The sequence below is a fragment of the Lissotriton helveticus genome, chromosome 1_1, assembly GCF_964261635.1.
Source record: "Lissotriton helveticus chromosome 1_1, aLisHel1.1, whole genome shotgun sequence".
Lineage (NCBI taxonomy): Eukaryota > Metazoa > Chordata > Amphibia > Caudata > Salamandridae > Lissotriton > Lissotriton helveticus.
In genome coordinates, this window is record NC_136057.1 from 1,454,371,739 (window position 1) to 1,454,392,215 (window position 20,477).

At 43.7% G+C, this 20,477-nt stretch overlaps 1 protein-coding gene across 1 annotated transcript in view; it reads right to left on the minus strand.

Annotated features, from left to right (window-relative positions):
• Positions 1–20,277, minus strand: part of SPMIP11 (sperm microtubule inner protein 11) — a 36,898-nt gene extending 16,621 nt beyond the window's left edge. The window contains exons 1-2 of the mRNA XM_078658302.1: positions 19,514–20,277; positions 12,692–12,892 (exon numbers count right to left, since the gene is read on the minus strand). Coding sequence (XP_078514428.1) covers positions 12,692–12,892; positions 19,514–19,586 — 274 coding nt within the window. The 5' untranslated portion in view covers positions 19,587–20,277. The remainder of the gene's footprint in view (positions 1–12,691; positions 12,893–19,513) is intronic.
• Positions 20,278–20,477: the final 200 nt, after the last annotated feature.

The following is a 20,477-nucleotide window of genomic DNA, read 5'->3' on the forward strand; positions in this document are numbered from 1 at the left end:
ATGAGGACCCTTTATCTATAGATAGCGTTCCTATGCTCTTGCGAGATATGTCCCCTCTACTTGATATGTCCAACGACCTGTATACGAACATTATATCTCTTCCTAGTAATTCTATCATAGGAGTAGATGTGATAGTTGAGCCACCTTTACCAGTAGTTGAGACTATTAAAAAGAAGGCCAAGAAACTAGCGATGCCCAAAGTTCATGGTCCACCACCAAGCAAAAGAAGAAAGAGGGGTGGTGATCCGCAAAGAAGCAAGATCAGTCATTCCGATTTTGGTAAAACCACAAAGGCTATTGTTACAACTGCGCCAATCTCAAAGGCCTCTATAACAACTGCGCCAATTTTAACGGCCCCTACAGCAACTGTACCAACTCCAAAAGCCGCTGTAATAACTGTACTAACTCCACCAGGTTTGGTCACTCCTCTATATTGTCCGCCAAAGGAAGCACTGTCTGCTGTTCCTTTTGAAAGTATGAACATTTAATTAGGTCATTTATATTACCTATAATAGAGAGGTTGAAGAGGGTGGAGCAACGGCTGGGGAACTTAGAGCTGGCTATTAGTAATAATGCTGGGTTAACCAAGGACCTTGCGAAGCCGGCGCTGCCCCCCGCAGCCATAGTGTCATCTCCCACTCCTGTTGCCCATAAGGGTGCAAACAAAACTAACAAGCCCATAAACCCTAAACAACACAGGGTAATACCCTCTAAATTAGTCCAACAATCGGCACCGCTTGTTGCCAGTGAAGTTCAGAAGGGAGAAAAAAAATCTTACACAGGACATATGCGAGATGAGAGGGGAAGTACCAGCCCCGCTAGGACAGTGAACCATAGGGGGCGTCAAGTTGAATTACCTCCAGAAGTGGTTCCTTTTGTGGTTGTTCTTACGGGAGTCCCTACATTAGCGGATGGTAAGAGGGAAGGGTTTTCTCAGTTAAAAAATAAAACCTCGCACTGGCTTAGTCAAAATCGACCACTTCCTTATAATATTAATGGCGAGATCCTGCATGTCCGGCGACTGCCCTGGTTGGGAAGCAGAGCAAAAGACATAAAGGGGGACCTAATTGTTATCAGTTTTAGAGATACTGGAGCTGTTAGATACATTCTAAATTGGTCTCCAGGGAATGTCGGTAACTCCATCGTTCCCTGTGAATTGACATATTTTTATCCGAGATCTCTAGTGGCCCCCAAAATGTACCCTGGGGCTTTAGCTTGCCTGCAGACTAACCCTTCTATACCTTTTAACAATCAGTATATGATGCATGCATTTAACCCTATGACTTTTGAAAATGTACCTGGGTGGGACACTGTACCATTTAGGAGCCATAGAAACAGAAATAGGAGGATGGACCACCTGTTACCGTTCACCCCGCTGGAAGTTGCAAATAGATTCGATGCCCTTTCAGGCTTTGATGATTGCGATTGACAGACGGGGCCCCCTATCAATATGCTACCCACTACTAACAATTTAGATGCAAATGTAAAATTAAGCCCCTTAGTAAAAATCTTGGTACCAGAACAAATCACTCAGTCCGCAACTGTCTCCTCCTCTGATGATCGACATCCATTGAATTGTGAGCCTGAGCAAGGGGTAGATGCTAGCTCTTCTGTTACTAATGATCTTCTTGGTTCTTTGGACTGTGAACCAATTAAGCAAGATTTGTTCGCTGCCCAAGTTAAAATCCGCTCCTGGAACGTGGCGGGACTTAAGAGTAAATTGCCCATCCCAGAGTGGGGCTCTTTTATGGCTTCACATGATATTTGCATGTTGCAAGAAACTTGGGCGTTAAAAGAAAGTATAGCCCAAGGTTTTGCAACATACAATATCCTGGCAAGCATGGGTGAAAGGGGCAGGCCCTCGGGCGGGTTGTCTATATGGGTTGGCACGCACCTGGGAGTGAAGGCATCACAAATTTCAACTAACTCATTGGATGTCCAGTGTGTATTGCTGATCTTGCCAAATGGGCCAAATATTGCTTTGATCAATGTATACTCAAGGCCAGTTAGGCGGGGCCTTGAGTCAGAGGCTATCGAAACTTTGTTAACCCTCATTCAGTCGATTGACCCCTCCACCGTGTTAATTCTGGGTGGAGACTTTAATTGTCATTTTGAACCCCTCATGGACCCGAATTTTGGTGACCCGGATGATGTTGATTTGCTTTGGGCCATCCCAGAGCCATTGACTCCTCAGGTCAAGGTATGGACCCCTCTTGTTCTGCAATTGCAGTCATTTGTGTTAGCTACATCATTACGAGCATGCAATGGGAGGGTGGAGCCCGATAGACCAGGGAGAGATACGTTTAATCGACTAAACCAGACCTCAGTAATCGATTATATCTTCATTGAGGCTAGGCACTGGGATAGGCTGCATGAATTTAGGGTCATTGAAAGACTTGACAGCGACCATAACGCCTTAGTTTTGTCCCTTAAACCGCGGAGCTTTGGGTTGAAAGGCTCAACTCCGGTTGAACACTGCACTACTGTGCCATTAATAATAACAAACTGTAGGCGAAGGGTTAAATGGCCAGACCTACAAGCGTCCACTAGCAAACTCGCTGAATTATATGAGACCGTTATTCCGCTCATTGAAGAGATGGGGAAATCCGGCCATTTGGGCAGGGCAACTGAAATACATAATCAATTGGTTGCCACATTAAAAGATATCCTGTACCCTGTGAGAAGGGCAAACCAGCCCCGGACCACGATCCTTCGATGGTTTAATACCTCCTGTCAGCAGGCCAAAAAGGCCTTGCTTACAGTAATAAAAACCAATGACAGTGAGGCCATCAGGGTGCATCGCACTATGAATAAAAAGGCAATTTGTGATGCTAAGAAGGAATGGGAGGCCACAATGTGGGAAGAGTTGGGATCTGCACTTAGTTGTAAGGATTCCAAATCATTCTGGTCCATTGTCGCAACCGGACTTAGTGGGCATACCCACGCGCTTGCCCCCAATATTGCCCCTTCAATCTGGGAAAGCCACTTTGGTGTTCTATATGGCACCTTTGAGTTTGACGGTTCGCCTGTTAGTACTTTTGAACCTCAGCAATTTCAAAGCATCAACGGGGCTGAAGAGCGTGGATGGTTGACTGTAGTCCCTACATGCCTCGCCCCAGTTGAACCCTTTACCTTGATTGAGGTTGAGACAGCTATAGGTAAATTGCTCCCTAATAAGGCTCCAGGATTGGAAAATTGCCGGGATATTTGTTTAGGGCACAACCTAAAATTTGGGCCCCTTACTTGGTTGTTCTATTTAATGGCATTTTGCAAGGAGACGACCTGCCCCCTACTTGGTTAGGAGCAGAAATTGTGCCTATTTTAAAAAAGGGCTGCCCATTAACCCCCTCCAATTATAGACCCATCAGCTTAATTGATACATCGCAAAAGCTGATGGGGAGGGTCATCCTTGATAGGATTCTCGGGTGGATCGATGAGAATGGGATTCTGTCTATACTCCAGGCAGGCTTTAGGTCCGGCATCTCTACCTTAGATCAGATATTTCGCCTGCAGGTCCTGTATTAGAAAACAGCAAAGGTGGAGGGTGGCAGCCTCTACCTTGTGTTTGTGGACCTGTGGGCAGCATTTGATCTAGTCCCGCGTGAAAAATTGTGGAAGGTGCTGGCAGACCTGGGACTCCCGCTTTATTTATTAGCCGTTCTATCTAGACTTCACGTAAACAACTTTGCCCAGGTCAGGTGTGGTAGGCATGGCGAACTCACAGAGCAATTTCCTGTCCAAAAAGGAGTTCGCCAAGGGTGTGTGTTGGCACCTACACTATTCAGCCTCTACATTAATGGGCTTGTGGAACATTTGAATGGTGTGGTAAACAATGATGCCCCTAAATTGGTTACGGGTAGAGTGCCCGCTCTGATGTTTGCAGACGACACCTTGTTGTTGTCTAGAACATCATCGGGCATTCAAAAAACACTTGATGGATTCGTGGAGTTTTGCGAGCTTCGGGGATTAGAAATCAATCTGGGAAAAACAAAGTTTATGATTTTTAATCCCCCTAAGCGGGTACGCCCTAACCCGGTTTTACATGGTACCCCCCTTGAAAGGGTTAAGACATTTGTTTATCTGGGTGTTACTCTAACTGAGAATTTCGACTGGAACACGCAGATTGCTAAGTCCACACTTAAGTTATCCCAGCTTGCGGGGGGTATAAGTAAAGTTTTTAGGGAGTCAACTTTTAGGCCGGTGTCCCCAGCTCTGGAGATATATTGTTGCCAGGCTAGAACAGTAGCAATGTACGGGGCTGAACTTTGGGGGCACAAGCAGATAATGAACCCTAAAAAGGTAGAGCAGTCTTTTGTGAGAAACCTAGTTGGGTTACCACCTAGTACACCTTTGATCCCTCTCAGACTTGATCTTGGCATGGTGCCAATAGAGGAGATCATAAGTGCAAGACCAATTATGTACTGGAAGAGGTTGTGGTCAGTCCCCGAACTGGCCGCTTACAGAGCGGAATTTTCTGAAATTTGGTCTCTTCTCACACACAAAATGATCCCCTGGCTTCAGCACATTAGTGCTGTTAGTACCCGGTTAGGCCTTTTGGAACTGTGGGAAACCCCTGAGACTTATTGCCTAGGGATATCAAAGAATGAACTCCTTTCTCAGATAGGTATGCAGAACTTTCAAACGCTATCGAGCTCTGCAACATTGGGTAGGTTGACATCTGAGTTCCTCCTAGTTAAATCAGAATCCAAAGCTGAGGAATTCATGGATCTAATTGAACCCCCGCTTGCTCGAAAGCTATATCTTCAGTTAAGGCATGGCACTTTACCCATTAGGTCTTTTACATCTAAATGGCTAAAACCTAATAACGAAGTTTGCCCTGCATGTAGTTATAAAAATGAGAATGTAACTCATGTACTGTTTTTCTGCCCTGCCTATTCTGCAATTAGAAAATGTTGGCTGATTCCTATTTGTAAGAATTTGGGACTCTTGCACGTTACACAGGCCTGCAGGATATTGACCTATGATACCCATCCTCCCATTGTTTTTGCGGTTTCTCGTTATTTATTCAGTATGTGGCGTAGGAGACAAACCTTTCTAACCTAATTGAGGTACTTATTGCTTTTTACTTCTCGTGTCTTGATAACTTGTAGTTTAATTCTTTTTTTAACATTTTATGATTATTTATTGTGTTATTGTTCGTGCTGATGTATTTTATGTGCACTTTTATGGTCATTTGACCGAAATAAAGTTATCAATGACAATGAATGAATGGCAAACAGATGGCGCCACTGCTCGCTCCCGCAAGGCAAACGCTCTGCATGCACGAGTACTCATTGGAAACAGGTCAAAACATGCATGAGTTTCCAAGAAAGTACAGAGCGATGCCAAGAGGTAATCTCCTAAGCAGCGCTTGCGTGCTGCGTAGACGATACCTAAAAAACTCAAAGGCTGGCGCAGGGAGCCAATGGAACCAATTCCCTCCAAAAGGTGCCACCTTAAAGGCCAGGAGGACTAAGGAAGGCACTCAGGCGGCTAGGGCTTTCCACAAGTAGCAAAATGAGCTCAATATGGAGCAAAATGGCCCAACGGGCCTGAGATATGAGCAGGAAAAGGATTTGACATTTGACCTCCCCCCCCCCCCCCCACCCGTGCGTAATCACGGAGTTCGTGGAGCTCCGCTGCCCAGCTGTTTAAACCCCCTCTGGGTGGGCCAGAGTCTGGGGGTTGGCCCAAGGAGTACTCTAATTATTTAATGCTGGGAGGGGTCATGCAAGTAACTGCCTCCCCTGATTTATGCTGGTCTTGGAATTCCAACCCCCAGGCTGGCTCATAGTTTAGGAGGTACAGGACCCCAACTCTGGGCCCCGGAGGCTAAAAAAGGACAGGGGAGTGCCATTGTGCTCCCCTGAAGAAAACTGAGAGAGAAGGGGCCGTGATCCCAACCCCGCTCCCTTGCAGTAATGGAAGGACAGGGAAATGCTGCCACTCTCTCCCCATCAGTGGTGGGCCTATCCTGCTCCCAGGCTTGTGTCTGGCAGCAGCGTGCGGCCATCACCGGGAATGAGATCCTGCCTGCTGGAGCGGGCAGGGGAGAAGAACTGCTGGCTCCCGCGGCAGCACAGGAAAGTGCTGCAAGCAGGGCTGCCAGGAGTGGCCTCCTGGGCTGCCCCCCACCGTTGGTACATGGTACATGTGTTGGATGTTCTGTTTAAAGAAGGTTGTCAAAAGAATTGAAATGCTTTTGAAAAGAAAGTGTACTTTATCGAAGTTTGGCAATTTTTTCTTTCAAAGTCTTATGCACCCATGAGATTAACCAATGCTTTATTCAAAGACCTCAATGGCGAAGAATTATTTAAAGGGGTTTTAAAGCGGTTAGTGATTCTTAGTCCTAATAGGCTGCAATGTTTATTACAGATTATGCAAACACGTTATTGTAATGCCTGGTTATTTATAAGTGCAGAAGGGGATGCCATGCTTTATTGTTGATAATGCAGGGATTGCATGCATTATTACTGGTGTGTGGGCACATGAGTTCAATGCTTGACTATTCTTAACAAGTGCAGAGGGATTATGGTTACTGAAGTCAGTGGTGATGGATGTAATGTAATGTAATGTATAGGCATTTATATAGCGCACTACTTACCCGTAGGGTCCCAAGGCGCTTCGACCGCTGCGAAACCCTTCCTGGCTTCCCTGAGAGATGGTCCCTTAATGGGTATCTCCAGGGTGAGACCAGGCATCCCCGGCGGTCTGGTGGGGCCGTTAGTGAAGATGAGGCAAGCTAATGCCCAGAGTTGCCGAGTGTGATCGCTGATCAGAGTGGGCACCGAGGCGAGAGAATTATCGAGTCCGCTGACCCTGGTCCAGAAACCTGCCGCGCCGGGAATCGAACCCTGGTCCCGGGCCGTCCTCTGCTTTCGGGTCTGCCGCCTCTAACCAGTGAGCCACACTACTTCATGGTGATGGAATGACGTATTACCATAACATGTGATTTGAGGGGACAACATTGACTTATTACAAACACCTCCCATATATGATTAAATGCTGTTCTGTACAGGAAGGGGGTGTCCTTTGAATTAGGGGGTCATATGTAATGTTAATAAAGGTATTTCCATCAGCCTCATGTATATTTGTCAAATACTGCACAGTATGGAGTAGTGTGTCTGTAATAAATATACTTTTACTTTTCTAAAGAAAAAGCACAGACCGGGCAATTATTTATTGAGTGTTATTACAGTGTGCCAGAAAATGGTGATTACTAGCCCACACCACCTCCCTAGAGTAGGCCTTGAACTGCTTCGCAATTCTGAGAGTCAAGGGCTACAATGGGGTGTTTGGTTCCCAATGGAAAGTGACTGTTGACCCATTATGTGTGCAGGCCATACAACTAATGACTGTTTGTCACACCTGCACACCACAAAAGCGATCTTCAGTGGCAGGGATGTAAGCAAGCTGGTGATTGCTACCTTGATAGGGCCTTTTTGCCAACAGGTACTCCTTCTCATCACCATGGAAACAGACACTCCAAACAAAGGGTTGTTGCTGAAATTGCTATCTGCATGCTCCAATCACTAAGGCAAGGAACTGTTTTGGACCTATCCTCCAGGCCATGGTGACACACATAGGTGTGGCATACAAAAGATCACAAAAACAATGGTCAGGATAGGGCCTAAACACAGCTCCTCTGGACATAATTCACTGTGCATGGCCTTTTTTTACTATAAGCAGCAGCTGAGGGGTGTTGTGTCTGGCCTTTGGCCAAGCCCTACACTCATACTTTGCCACACCAGGTGTGCTAGGTCTTCAAGCGTACACTGCAAGCCTTCAGTCGGTGCATTGGCCTCTGGGCCCACAGTTTAGACTACAGCCAGGCTCTGCACCCAGTCCCTGTTTCATCAAATCCAGTTGCACTTCACATTTGGCCATATGCAGCAACCTCTGAGGACAGAGATCCCTAGGTTATAATAGATGCTTATTTCTGCCCCATATAATATCAGAGAGCCCATCAAGGCCAGAGTAGTCATCTCAAGGGCAGAAAAGAAATTCAAACCTTCTCCCGGTGAACCTGTGTGCAAAGTGGATATTAGGGGACATGGATATATATCAATGGCAGCCATGCCTTGCCCCAGTCCCTGTCAACCTTTTTCTCTGACAAGGGGAAGCATGCAGCCCTCCCCTACGGCCTTCATTCCATCCCTGCCCCACACAAAAGCCCTCGCACACAATTTTCCACATGCTCAGAATTAGTGGCAACGTTTGTGTTAAATTACTCGTAATAGGGAATACCATAAGGATTCCATGTGGTAATTCTATGTCTAAACTGTTATTTCCCATTCTGGGGGGCGGGGGTGGGGGTTAACTTGTAATATGTGATATTCCATGTGGAGATACTAGCAAGTAATGGTAATGTTGCCTACATTGTAATCAGGTACTGAGATGTTGTATCAAGACTGTTTGACATATACTCTACTGATGTTGAAATTATTCGGGAAGGATGACTACCCCTCTTGGTTAAAAAAAAAGAAGCAATTAAGAAATTTGTGTCTGCAGGAACAAATCACTTTTTTAAAGTAACTTTCCATATAGAGTTGAAAAAAACAGTTGACCTTTCAATTGTTGTATATAGTTAATGTTTATTGGGTCGTGCCTACCAGACAGCGCATACTCTATGCTTGCAAAAGACCTACAGCAGGCTTACCAAGAACTTACAAGGGCTTACAGCTGGCCCATTGCTTACCATTGTCCCAGCTTTTCCATTTTGTGTTTATCTCTTGCCTGGACCATAGCCTCTTTATTGTCTCTTTGATTGTCTGGCTTCTGTCATTCCCCTGCTCTCTTTTTGGGCACTTTTTTATTTTTACTTAAGCACTCCATGAGAGTGCATGTGTTTTCCTGCTCTTTCCTTCTCTCCTTCCCTCTCCTGTATGTTGCCCCCAAACGCCCACCCATGCTCCATGTTTCTCTCTGTTACCTCTCCCTTCATGATTCATGTTGTTGACACACTTGTGTGCTTCTCCACTACTCCCAGCATTGATTTGTGAGCATCTCACTCTCAAGTGTGCTTCTCCCCATCCCTTTGCTCTGTGTTTACTCTTTGTGTGCTTTTTACCCCTTCCCTTATTTTCCTCCCTCCTTCGTGTGATGCTTTTCCCTCCCTCTCCCCCTCCCATTCCTCCATTTCCACCCATTGTCCTGGTACTTTTTAAAATTTGTGCTAAAAAGCTAAAACAAATCATTACAAAGTTAAAGGAAATTGTGACCGCGTTCTTCCACTGGTACGCACTCGTCATCATCTATGTGGGCTGCAATCAAATGATGTAGGTCGATTCACTTTATTTATCTGAATACATTTTTTGATGATGCTGCACAACATAAGGAAAACACCTAGTGCTATACAGCATCTCTAAAAGGTAGTGGTAAAGCCAATGGGTACTTAAGGCGAAACCTATTGCCGTTGCCAAAGCTTGTTAGTAAGTTATTCTGTGAGTTTTAATGACTCGTTATATAAGTGATCACTCAGATAATTCTCCTCTGACTAAAAGTGAGCACCTAAAAAATGTCCTTTCTTTACTACTACAATTGGTGTTCAGCTCTCTTTGCCCTTTTTGGGGGGAGCAAAATCTTTTCTTCTGAATAACTGACTTTTGCTTTGTATTAATAATGTACATTCTAGAAGATAATTGTGTTATGTTAATTCCATTCCGATGGGCCCAAACCATTAAATAAGTTTGTGAAATCTCTGTACTAATAGCAGATGTGCCAAGAATGAACAAAGAGTCTGTGATAGAGTATATCTAGACATTTGTTTAGATACGAACTGAGAGGCAAGGCCATGTATCGCCTTGAAAACCTGGCAACAGGTTACACATTGCATTTGTTATTTAACTGGCAGCCAATTAAGCTTTTGCAGAAGAGGTGTATGAGTTTTCCGTGGTACTTTAAAAACAAACCTAGCTGCTGCATTTTATATCATTTGCAGTCTGGTTAAACTACCTTCAGGAAAGCCGAGATAGATAGCATTAGCACAATCTAGTCTGGAGCAGGGCTAGAAAAATCCACTTGCTATGGCAAGCCAGATTTAATCAGGACAAGCTATTTTTAGGGCCTACTCACCTGTTCTGGTGAGCTAACAACAGGTGTTCTGCTTGCTAACATAGTGAATGAGCAATAAAGATGCCTTTAAATCTTGTTATCTTGTCACATTTGCTCAGCTTTCAGAGACAGAGGTCAAAAGTCAGTTTGTCTTCCTACATTTACCTTTCTTTCTGTGACTGAAGTTAAAAGTGTTTGTAAAGTGAACTGTCTGACAATCGCTCTGTGCAAAGCATGTGAAATGAAAGGCTGTAAGATTCCAGGCTTTTTTTTCTAACACAACGCTTAAATAGCTAACACATGACCTGTTCAAACATTAAAATATATGTCCCTTGTTATGAAAACACATTTTTATAATTCTGTGGTGAACAAATCTTTTTTTTAGGATCAAAACAAATCGGAACACTTTACTTGGTGATGTGCACATGTTAAATATTTCTGTTGAACCCCAATTTCCACACATTGTTTATGCGCTATATAGTTTTATCAGTAAAACTACATGTTGGTGGTAAAGTTCTGTGTCCATTTCAATGAAAAATGTGCGGTCTGTAAACGACAGGGCACTACCACACCATGCTTTAGTAATATATTTATAGGAAGTAAGTTTTTAAACATGAACTGGGAAATATTCCTGCTCAGATGGTAATGCTATTAGTGAACTAAAAGGCATGCCAGCGTTCGTGTGTAACCTATATGTGGGCTTGATTCTTATTATATACGGAGCAAACGTTAAGTCTAGTAAATAACGAGTTTTTTTGTACAGTTGAAATAGTGAACTTGCATATTTGAAGGTGATCTCTTATAATGAAGAAAAAAGGTGGCTCCGCAGGACAAAATATTTGCCTAGGATCACACAATTTGAGACCAGTTCACGGGTCAAATACATTACAGTTAGGGTGAGTAGATTATTCAAGTTACTAGACCTGCAGGTCTAGTAATATTTATATGAATTTTCGAGCCCTGGGGAGCCATTAAATGTTGATCTGATGATTTTAAGAGCTTTGGTATGGAAATAGTAGTTTCCTAGTAATTCGTACAATAAAAATACATTGTGATATTACTGCATTATTGTGCTGTCTCAATGAGTAATGGTAGTCAACTACACTACCAAAACTTTTAAAGAGATGTTTATTTCCTAAAATATGAACATCTTACTGGACAATTACACTATAACATATCACCAAAGGGAAAATGTATCGGGTACCACTCAACCCACCTCGGGTAAAGCTGCAACCGCTGCTACCATAGATAAGCACAGGATGCAATAGCTTTTATCCAGCCTCTGCATCCAGAATATTCTGTATCAAGGCCAGTGAGGAACAGGTACAGTTGCTGGCTTTCAGGATAATCGTTACAAAGTCATTGATTTTTTGGGTATGATTGAGGTAGGTGCTAATTGCACTAAAGGTACCAGAAATCAGTTGTCTATTTAGAATACGGGGTGTCTGTTTTTCACAAAGATGGAGTTGCCACCAGACATAATATCTCAACCAAAGGACTTGGCATCGACCTGTCGGATGCTGTGTCACTTGCTATCCAGTTCCCTTAACTACACCATAGCAATACCAGGCAGAAAAAAAATCAAAAAATGGAAGAGAACTTCCACTGTGTTAAGGATATTGCTTATTGGTATTTTCAGATGACACACCCCTTCTTTGGGTGTTTGTCTACAGAAAATAAAGAATAGACGGTTCGACCATTGCCTGGTGGACACTAGGTCAATTATTTTTTCCCACTGTAACTGCTCCTGCAATGAAGTGGAACTGCTGTGGGGGGCAAAAAACACTCACCTGAGAGGAAACATTAAATAGGGCAGGCAATCTGGCAGTTTTCTGCCATAATCCACATGACTTCTCTTCTGGGTCTATGCTTCCATAAAGCGAGCGGCTGCTTAGGGCACAGCCTAGGCATAGAGGCAAATGATATCAAAAATACCTAAAAAAGGCATTTTATCCCATACTTTGGGACTTCTACAGCGGGCAAATTTTTATTTTGCCCGGAGTTAAGAAAATCTGTCACGTTTCTGCCTTTTGTACCACAATCAACATTTGTGAGAAGAATTATATGAATAACAGATTTTCGACAGTCTCTTGACATCGACACTTATATGAATGTTTTGGCAAGAAAATACACTTGTGTGTAAAATGTTTATAAACAAAATATATAACTTACCTTAGCCAGCATGATCCGGTTCTGTGTCGTCTCTGCTCCTCACAGGAGGCATGCAGCCCCCCTCCCCTCCCCTAAGCCAATCAAAACGCTGCAATGGCAGCGTTGTGATTGGTGGGGAAGGCGCCCAGCCAGGCGCCTATGGGGAGGCCATTTTCTCCATGTAGGCTGCATGCAGCATACATGGAGTTAATGGCAGAGTGCGCATGACTGGTTTGGTTGGCCCCAGAGGGCGAACCAAACAGTCAGGGCCCGCAACTTTGAGCTAGCCACTCCTTCCCTGCCCTGTTGCAGAACCGCCCGCCCCCAACCAAACCATTTTGCTTTTCTATGTTACTGCTTCTCGCAATGCGAGAAAGCAGTGTGGTGATGCTCCTCCGCCCACATGGAGGAGCCGTCTTGCCAAAAAGGTGGAGTGCATCTATGCATTGTGACACTACCATTATTTGCCCATAGGGCCTGTACCTACATTTCTTTAGCTGGCCGCGCCTCTTCGCTTCCTGAAGCTGCTGGTAGCTGCCATGGATTGGGGCTCGTTCCCACGGGCCTCTGCTGGGAAGGGTTAGGCACATTTCATGGCATTCACGAGGCTGTGGAGGGTCCAGCACACTGGTCTGCTTACAGATTGGTGGCAGGAGTGGGGGGCACGGTGCTCTTCTTTCGCATGCCACTGCAGAAAAAGCAAGAGTTAGCATGAGCGGGACTGTCCACCTACTGCTCACTGAATAACACCGGAGGGAAAAAATGGCCTTTGAAGAGGCATTCAATAAAAAGAAAACAATTTCCTTCTACTAAATTTGTCTCGTAAACAATAAGGAACTTAGATGGTGGTTTTGTTAGAGGAAGTCTGGTTCGATTTTGATTTCTGTAATGTTGGTTACTTTATTTGTTAGTACATATATATACTTTATTGCACACATAGATAAATCATACGAGGTTTTAAGTAAAATAGTGCTTTCATGTACTCATGTTATGTTGTTTAAATATTCGTTATTAATGTTTAAGTCACAGCCTTTCAAAATTTTTTATTAATATATCTATTAAAGGAATTTGCATGAATTTTCAAATGTTAAAAACATTCCATTACTCATCTTGACCCTTTTAGTTTAAGATTATAGTTCACTGAATTTTCCTTGCTAGGTCATATAACTATTCCCATATCAAGAACGTGTCTCTTGACCACAATTAATAACCCTTTGCTTGTGGTCCGACAGTAACATTATACAAAAAATAATTACAAATAGACATGGTTGGGCAATGTCCGTTAGATAAGGCACCCTATGATTTATAACGCTTTCATTGAGGAATTATTTAAATACTGGTGTATGTAGACATTGATCTTCAATAACAATAAATTCTCCTTTGCTCGCACCAGCCCTGAGAACATACAAATGATAAACCCAGCTAGAGGTAACATGAAGTTGAGACATTATCTAGCAACCATAGTCTAAGGGTCTGATTACATTAATAAATTCCCACTAGCGGTCTGTCGTATTTTAGTCATTACATTTTTTGAATGGTTCCATTAAAAACAGCTAAACTGAAGTAAACAGATGGAGAAAAAAAAAATCCAAAAATGTTCAAGGTAATTGAACAGTGATTTCGTTACAATTAACTTGTCCAATTATATGAAAACCTTATGATTCACATATGTAGTGAAATAAAGTTTCTGTATATTTTGCGAGCACGTGAAAGGCTTAAAAACATATTGTATAAATTAAGATCTACGAATTTTTCCTACAAAGCCATTTCGAAAACTTGTTGGAGTTATTGAGACTTCAAAAACTAGATGGTCCCTTTAGCATCCCTCTGAGACATTCTCACTGTGAGACGGGGCCTTACTCTTCAGGGGCAGTGGGTGTTTCATGAATAGGCATGGGGCAGTGGAGCTTTCACGGCTATGACTGGGGCAGGGTGATGTTTACCAGAAACTGGATGGGCCATGTAATATTTCACCATTAGATGTGGTGCAGAGAAAAGGGCCTTTATCTGGTCTTTGAATAGAGGCCGGGGCCTGAGATCCCCCGTTGCCTCTGGGACTGGCACAGGGCCACAGAGTCTGTTGTGTTAATATGTAGCACAAAGACAGTCTTTTGTGCTCCAGTGTTAGAGCCAAACCTCTAGCTGTTGAATTGATAGAAAAGGTTGACGTTTTCGGACTTAGGTTAGGCATAGGGACCCACTGCCTCTAATATTGGGTTGTGACTTACATGCACAAGCACGGTGTCCAAAGTCAAAACGGATTGGATAAGGAATGCCTATCCTCTAGCCAGAGAACACTCACAGAAGTACAGGCTTGTATGATGTGTCTCGGACTGGAAACAGACAACCGTGCTTTTCGCCTGTACCTGTGACTGGCAAAAATATATGAACGCCTCTTGCAATAACTGATAAACTAGCAAAGAGAGTTTTCTTGATGCAGTCGAAACAGTCATCTGAAATGTTTATGTGCCTGAGACTAGTTTCCCAGGAATTGGACGCTCACGTTCAAAGGTGGTAGGTGGGTATTAAAATCCAGGTTTCCACAAACCATTGATCAACCTTTTCCTGTCACCAGATGCAGATTTGAATGAGGACATGCAGACATAAAATGTAGGTTCCCCACTTGTAATCCGGGTAAAATCTCTCCAGCTGAAAAGCTATAGATCAGTTGTTACAGCAAATTGAGGTGCAATAGCCTAAAAGGGGAACCTTTTTGAAAGCTTGATGTATGATCCACCATGATAGATGCTCTAAGACATGGCTAGAAATCATCTTTATTGGGTTATGATCTATCTGTTTAGCTCAAGAAAGGACCAGGTGGTGCCAAAGAGTTCTCATCTTGAGATGATCTAGCAGCACAACAGGTATGCAAGATGCCATGCAGATTCAGAAATTGCCATGAGAGGATTACAGCCCTTATAAGGAACTGGAGAATAGAACTCTTTCGGGAGAAACCCCAATGCCTTCCATAGCAAGGTTCCTTTAGGGCTCTTATAAACTGCAGTCTCTGGTGGTGAACCAGCTCAGATTTCTTGTGATTGATTGTGAAGGGTGAACGTGAGACCCTTCAGGAGACAGAGGTCTCACTAGTGAATCCCTGCGGAGAAATTTTGAAGGATGCCACATAAAGCACATTGGAGATCACTTAGTGTAAAGTCCAAGCAAAGAAGAAAGCACTTGTGTCACTCGTGCTCATTTTCTATAGATTATTTCAGGTGTTGGCTATCCTCTTTCTTGTAAGGTATCGTGAAAGGGAATATATCGTAGAACCAATATAGCCATCCATGTTTCCAGCTGCATCACATCAGAATCTGGGCTAGAGTCACCATACGGATAGACTCCACTTGCAGGAATAACATGAGGCCGTATAGATCAACTACAGGTTAAAAGCCTACACTCATTTTGGGTGCAATGAATCGGATCTGTGGAGCAAAATACAGGATGGTTTTCAAGTCAAGTCAAGTCAAGTCAATTAATGCTTTATTCGAGGTTCACTCATAAAAGCAAGTACATTAAACAATATAAAACCAGATTGACAATCATTTCTGTTAATAAATAAAGCTTTCAGTTGAAAATGAGACTTGATTACTGATACCAGATTAAAATTTGAATACAAGTGCAGAGTAAAATTTTATAGATAACATTTTGTAAAAGTACTGAATAAAAAGATTTTTGGATAAAAAGAATTTTAAGATAAAAATGACAATATAAAATGCAGACCGACTAACAATAGGAAAGACAATCAAGTGACTAACAGTTTCTGTCTAATAGACCACGCCCATCCTAGATACTTAGCTGTAGCTATCGCTAAAGGCATTAAAGTGCTAGTGCATATAATACGCAGAGCTACAGTACTACTAGTGGTACCCAGGTTCTTACACGTTGGTGTTAGCCAAATACGTCTTGGGTCAGAATAGGCTGTACAAGAAAATAGGAAATTACCAACTGTTTCTTTAGCGGCACCACAAGCAGGGCAACTATTATTAAGTCCGCCTCCCCACCTTTCTGTCAGTGATCTAAGGGGGAGTACGCCTGCTCTTAATTGGAAGAGGAGCTTTCTGTCACCTGGTCTAGTTATAGCGTCCCAGTAAGGTTCAAGGCAAGGATACTGCTTGGCTTCTAGAAATCCTCCAGCCATAGACGCTGCACTAGAGCTATTCCAAGTCCGAGCGGCTACCCTCTCACAATAGATTTCTTTTATGATTCTTTTGGTTGGAAAGATGGTTCCCGCTGGATCTTCCCAAAGTGACCGGAGACCAAGTTCACTCAGAGTTACACTAAGTGTTTTGAGCCATCCGATTTTGTGGAACACATCCGATTTGATGATATCTAAGAACCCCTCAGCATAGTGAGAGAGCTCAGGCGTAGTCCAGAGCCTTCGCCAATACAAGATCGGACAAAGCCTAATCAAATCGGCAACCGCTTTTCTGCCCAGATCGTACCTAAGAGCCACCAGTGGGGTACTCTTGGGGACACCGGTAATGGCCCGGAAGAACTTATTTTCCGAAGTTTGGAGTGCCGCTACCTTCTCAAATCCCCACAGCTCTGCACCGTAAAGTGCAGAGTCGAGAGCCTTTGCTTCATATACCTGCAATGCTGGCTTGATTGGTTTCGTCAAAGATTTTCTGTGTTCTAAACCAAGAGCGCCAGCCAATTGCCTATGCCTTAGTGTAGCAATATCTATGTGCTGGGACCATCTGTGATCGTTGGATACATGGATTCCCAGATATGTAAAGGCATTCACTACCTCTAAAGAACGACCATTCATAGTTAACTTAGATTTAAAACTACAGTGGGGATTGAAGATCATAAGTTTAGTTTTGGCCACATTAACTTCTAGGCCATGCTCCCCGCAAAATTGGTCAAAGATAGACAGAGCACGCTGTAATCCGCTCGGCGTCTTAGATAAAATCAACGTGTCGTCTGCAAACATTAAAATAGGAATTTTTGTGCCAGCTAATGAGGGAGCATCCACATTTGAAGACAACATACGAGCAACAACCCCGTTAATATATAGTGTAAAAAGTGTGGGCGCCATCGAACACCCTTGCCGGACGCCTCGCTCCACCGGAAAGTCTACAGTCACCATTCCCTGGCCCCCCCCCACTGAATCTTAGCGAAGTTTGCTTCGAGGGAGCCTCATTATCATTGTCAGTAGCTCTCCTGGTAGGCCCTGGTTCCTCAACACCAGCCACAGCTTGGACCTAGGAACTAGGTCGAAGGCAGCCCGCAAATCGACAAAAGTCGCGTATAAGTTGCCCCCGCCCAGCAACACAGTCCTCCACTGTAGTAAGGTGAAGCGGAACACCTGATCCACCGTACTAGTAGACCTTCGAAATCCTGCTTGGAATGGGGACAGGGCGTTGTTCTCCTCGGCCCAATCAAGGAGCCTATTTACAACTAAACGTCCAACTACCTTTTGAATGGTATCTATAAGGCTTATGGGCCTGTAATTGCCCGGCTGGGATCGGTCACCTTTCTTGAGGACAGGTATTATTACTGCACCCTGCGAGGATGTCGGTATGGCTGTACCCCGAGCAATTGCGTTGGTAAGAAGATGGATATTCTTACACCAACGCTCTTTATGGTTTTCGTTTTCGCGAATCAATTTGATGGTACCACGAAAATAAGTTTCTGGATCATTAACAACACTTCCACTGATGACTTTTTATATATTTCAAAGTGAGATGTGGGGTGGATTGGTGGATGATTCAGTGAGTCCTTCATTGATAATCATTTAGATCCACTGATCTCAAGGGTAGACCCCCCTCAACTAGAGTCCTCTGCATCGGCGTGGTTACATTTGATAACCTATATCAAAATTGTCACTACTCAGGGTGAAACTAAATCGAATACATTGGACCCCCTTGAGAGGCAAGAATCAGTTTTTACTAATACATTCTTAGCCACCATTGATGGAACAGGACAGGGGAATATTATAGGGGTCAAAAACTAAATTTCCAGAAATCCCCACTCCCACCAACAGAAGTTTGTGAATACCGACAAACATGTATTTGTAGGTTTAACTCGCTCGAACTTTCTCTGTGAGTATTTTTACTCAAACAGGAAATTCGGCAATACTGCCAGAACTACAAGCATATCTAAATTCATTTATAAGCACAGATTCACTTTTTTTAGTTGTTGACGCGAATATGCACAAGTAAATAATGGTATTTGAGCATTTATTGTAGATGTGCAAATACTTTTATGAAGTATGTGAGAGGAGCTATGGGGGCTGTCCCAGTGGTTTAACCGTCAATTGGATTTCAATTGCCACATTTCATACCCTAAAGCTCTCACCCACCCTCATTGGTTTTTCGATATCTATGAGCAGGACCCCTGGAATTATGATTTTGCACATGTGGTGTTTTTCACTTAATTATGGATTTGCTGCATTTGCCACTGCAGCAACATTTTTTTGCTCATAAGGATCAAAAGTTATAAAAAATGCAGCAGTGCGTATTGCAGTGTAGTGGAAGGCCTTTCGCAAAAGTAGACTCATCACCTTTCAGTTCCTTATTGCTGTATTTCAGTATTAAACTGTTACTAATGAGGCAGAACCTCTGCCCAGACAGTGTTAACGTGAAAGAAGAAGAAATAATGCAGTAGTACGGTCACAGCATGTGCTGCATTACGCTATGTAATTTAGGCAACCCTACTGCATAATTTGATCTTCCCCCTCACATAATCCCAGTGCCTTTGCATAGACTCAACATCCATGAGGGGCATTACTCCCTTTCGATATACCGCCACATAATGGAATACCACGTCTGTTTCCCCCCTCTTCTTTGTAAATTTGTCACATATGTTTATATTTTTGCTGTACTTCCTGTGCTTGCTGTGTTTGAAATTGTTTTCCTTTTGCCTGCGTTGTTTTGATTCTATGGCCGGCTATTGTTCGCCAGGAAGTTCTTTAGTCATTGTAAAATATGTCATATTTATTCTTACTTTTGCTTGTACACTCTGTTCAGGCTATTTTTGTTTGTTCTATTCCTGCAACAGTTCTCTCATGTAACGTAACTGGTTCTATTGTACAGTGCTCTGACACCTTCGGGTAAAGTCCGCGCTTTATAAAAATGCATTAAATAAAAGTAAAATAAATAAATAAATAAAAATAAAGTGCCAATCTCATGGGCAGGCAGGCAGGCACAACACACAATGACCCCTGACTCCCTTCAGACCCATGAAGCACCGGAGAACATTGCACTTGACCCACTGAATGCACATTTAGGGTGCACTCCCCTCAATAGAGCGCCACCACTTGCACACTGCTTCACATGAATGGCCCTAGTCAGCAGCCACCCCTCACCTGTTGTCGAGACCATTCTTCTGGCTTGGAAAGGCTCTTGGTAGCCGAGGGTTGTAATCCCGAAAAAGGCCATTTGGGATCAGGAGAGTTCGGTGTGATTGATGGCTACTGCACTATCTCGGTGGTGAGTCACTTGTGATTTAGGAAAGGGTGGTCGGTGCTGCTATGTATGGCGTAAGTCTTCTGCTTTGTGGGGCTATGGAGAGGGGGGGGGGGGTAGCGTCCTCTGAACTGTTTCGGTGGTGAATATCTTGTTGTGAAGTAGAAGTAGGTGTTTCGGTGGTCCTTACTCTGTGTCTTGGATAAGTAACTGTCTTGCTGTTTGGTGGAAGGGGGCAATGGCCGTCGGTTGTTCTTTAGCTCTTCCTAGATTGTGATTAATAGAGAAGGTTGAGGCTTTGCTTGTTACTGGCTTTCTGTGAGTAGTAAAACAACCCTGTTGTTGTAGGTGGTCCCTATATGTGGAGTGTAGTATCTGTGAGGTTGGTCTATTTGTCTGGGGTCAGGGACAGTTGATGCCTCTGCGTTGGGAGTAGTCGGAGTATTGTTGTATCTGTGATGTGGATCCGTCCGTAACGGGTCTGTTGCTGAAGAAGTCGCTTCCGGCTGCACATCGGGTTATTGCCTGGAAATGTGGACCTCTGCAGTGCAAAAGCCTATTGTTGCGGGGAGATCTCTCGCCGAGTTACTCGGAGCCCAGGGACCACCCGGTCCTCTATTTTTGAGTCGGAGTCTGAGGTTTACAGCTATTACTATGGCAACCCGACAACGAGACTCGAGTCAACACAGAAAAAGGACCAGTGCCGTTCACTCGCAGCCATCTTGCATTGGGGCGCTCACATCATGGGATATTCAGCATTGCTATGCTGATAGACGAACCTCCAGCGGATTGCCCGAGTGGCTGCCAACGTTCTGGACAACTGCCACGTTTGACAGCGTTTCAGCAAAGCGGTGCCATGCCATT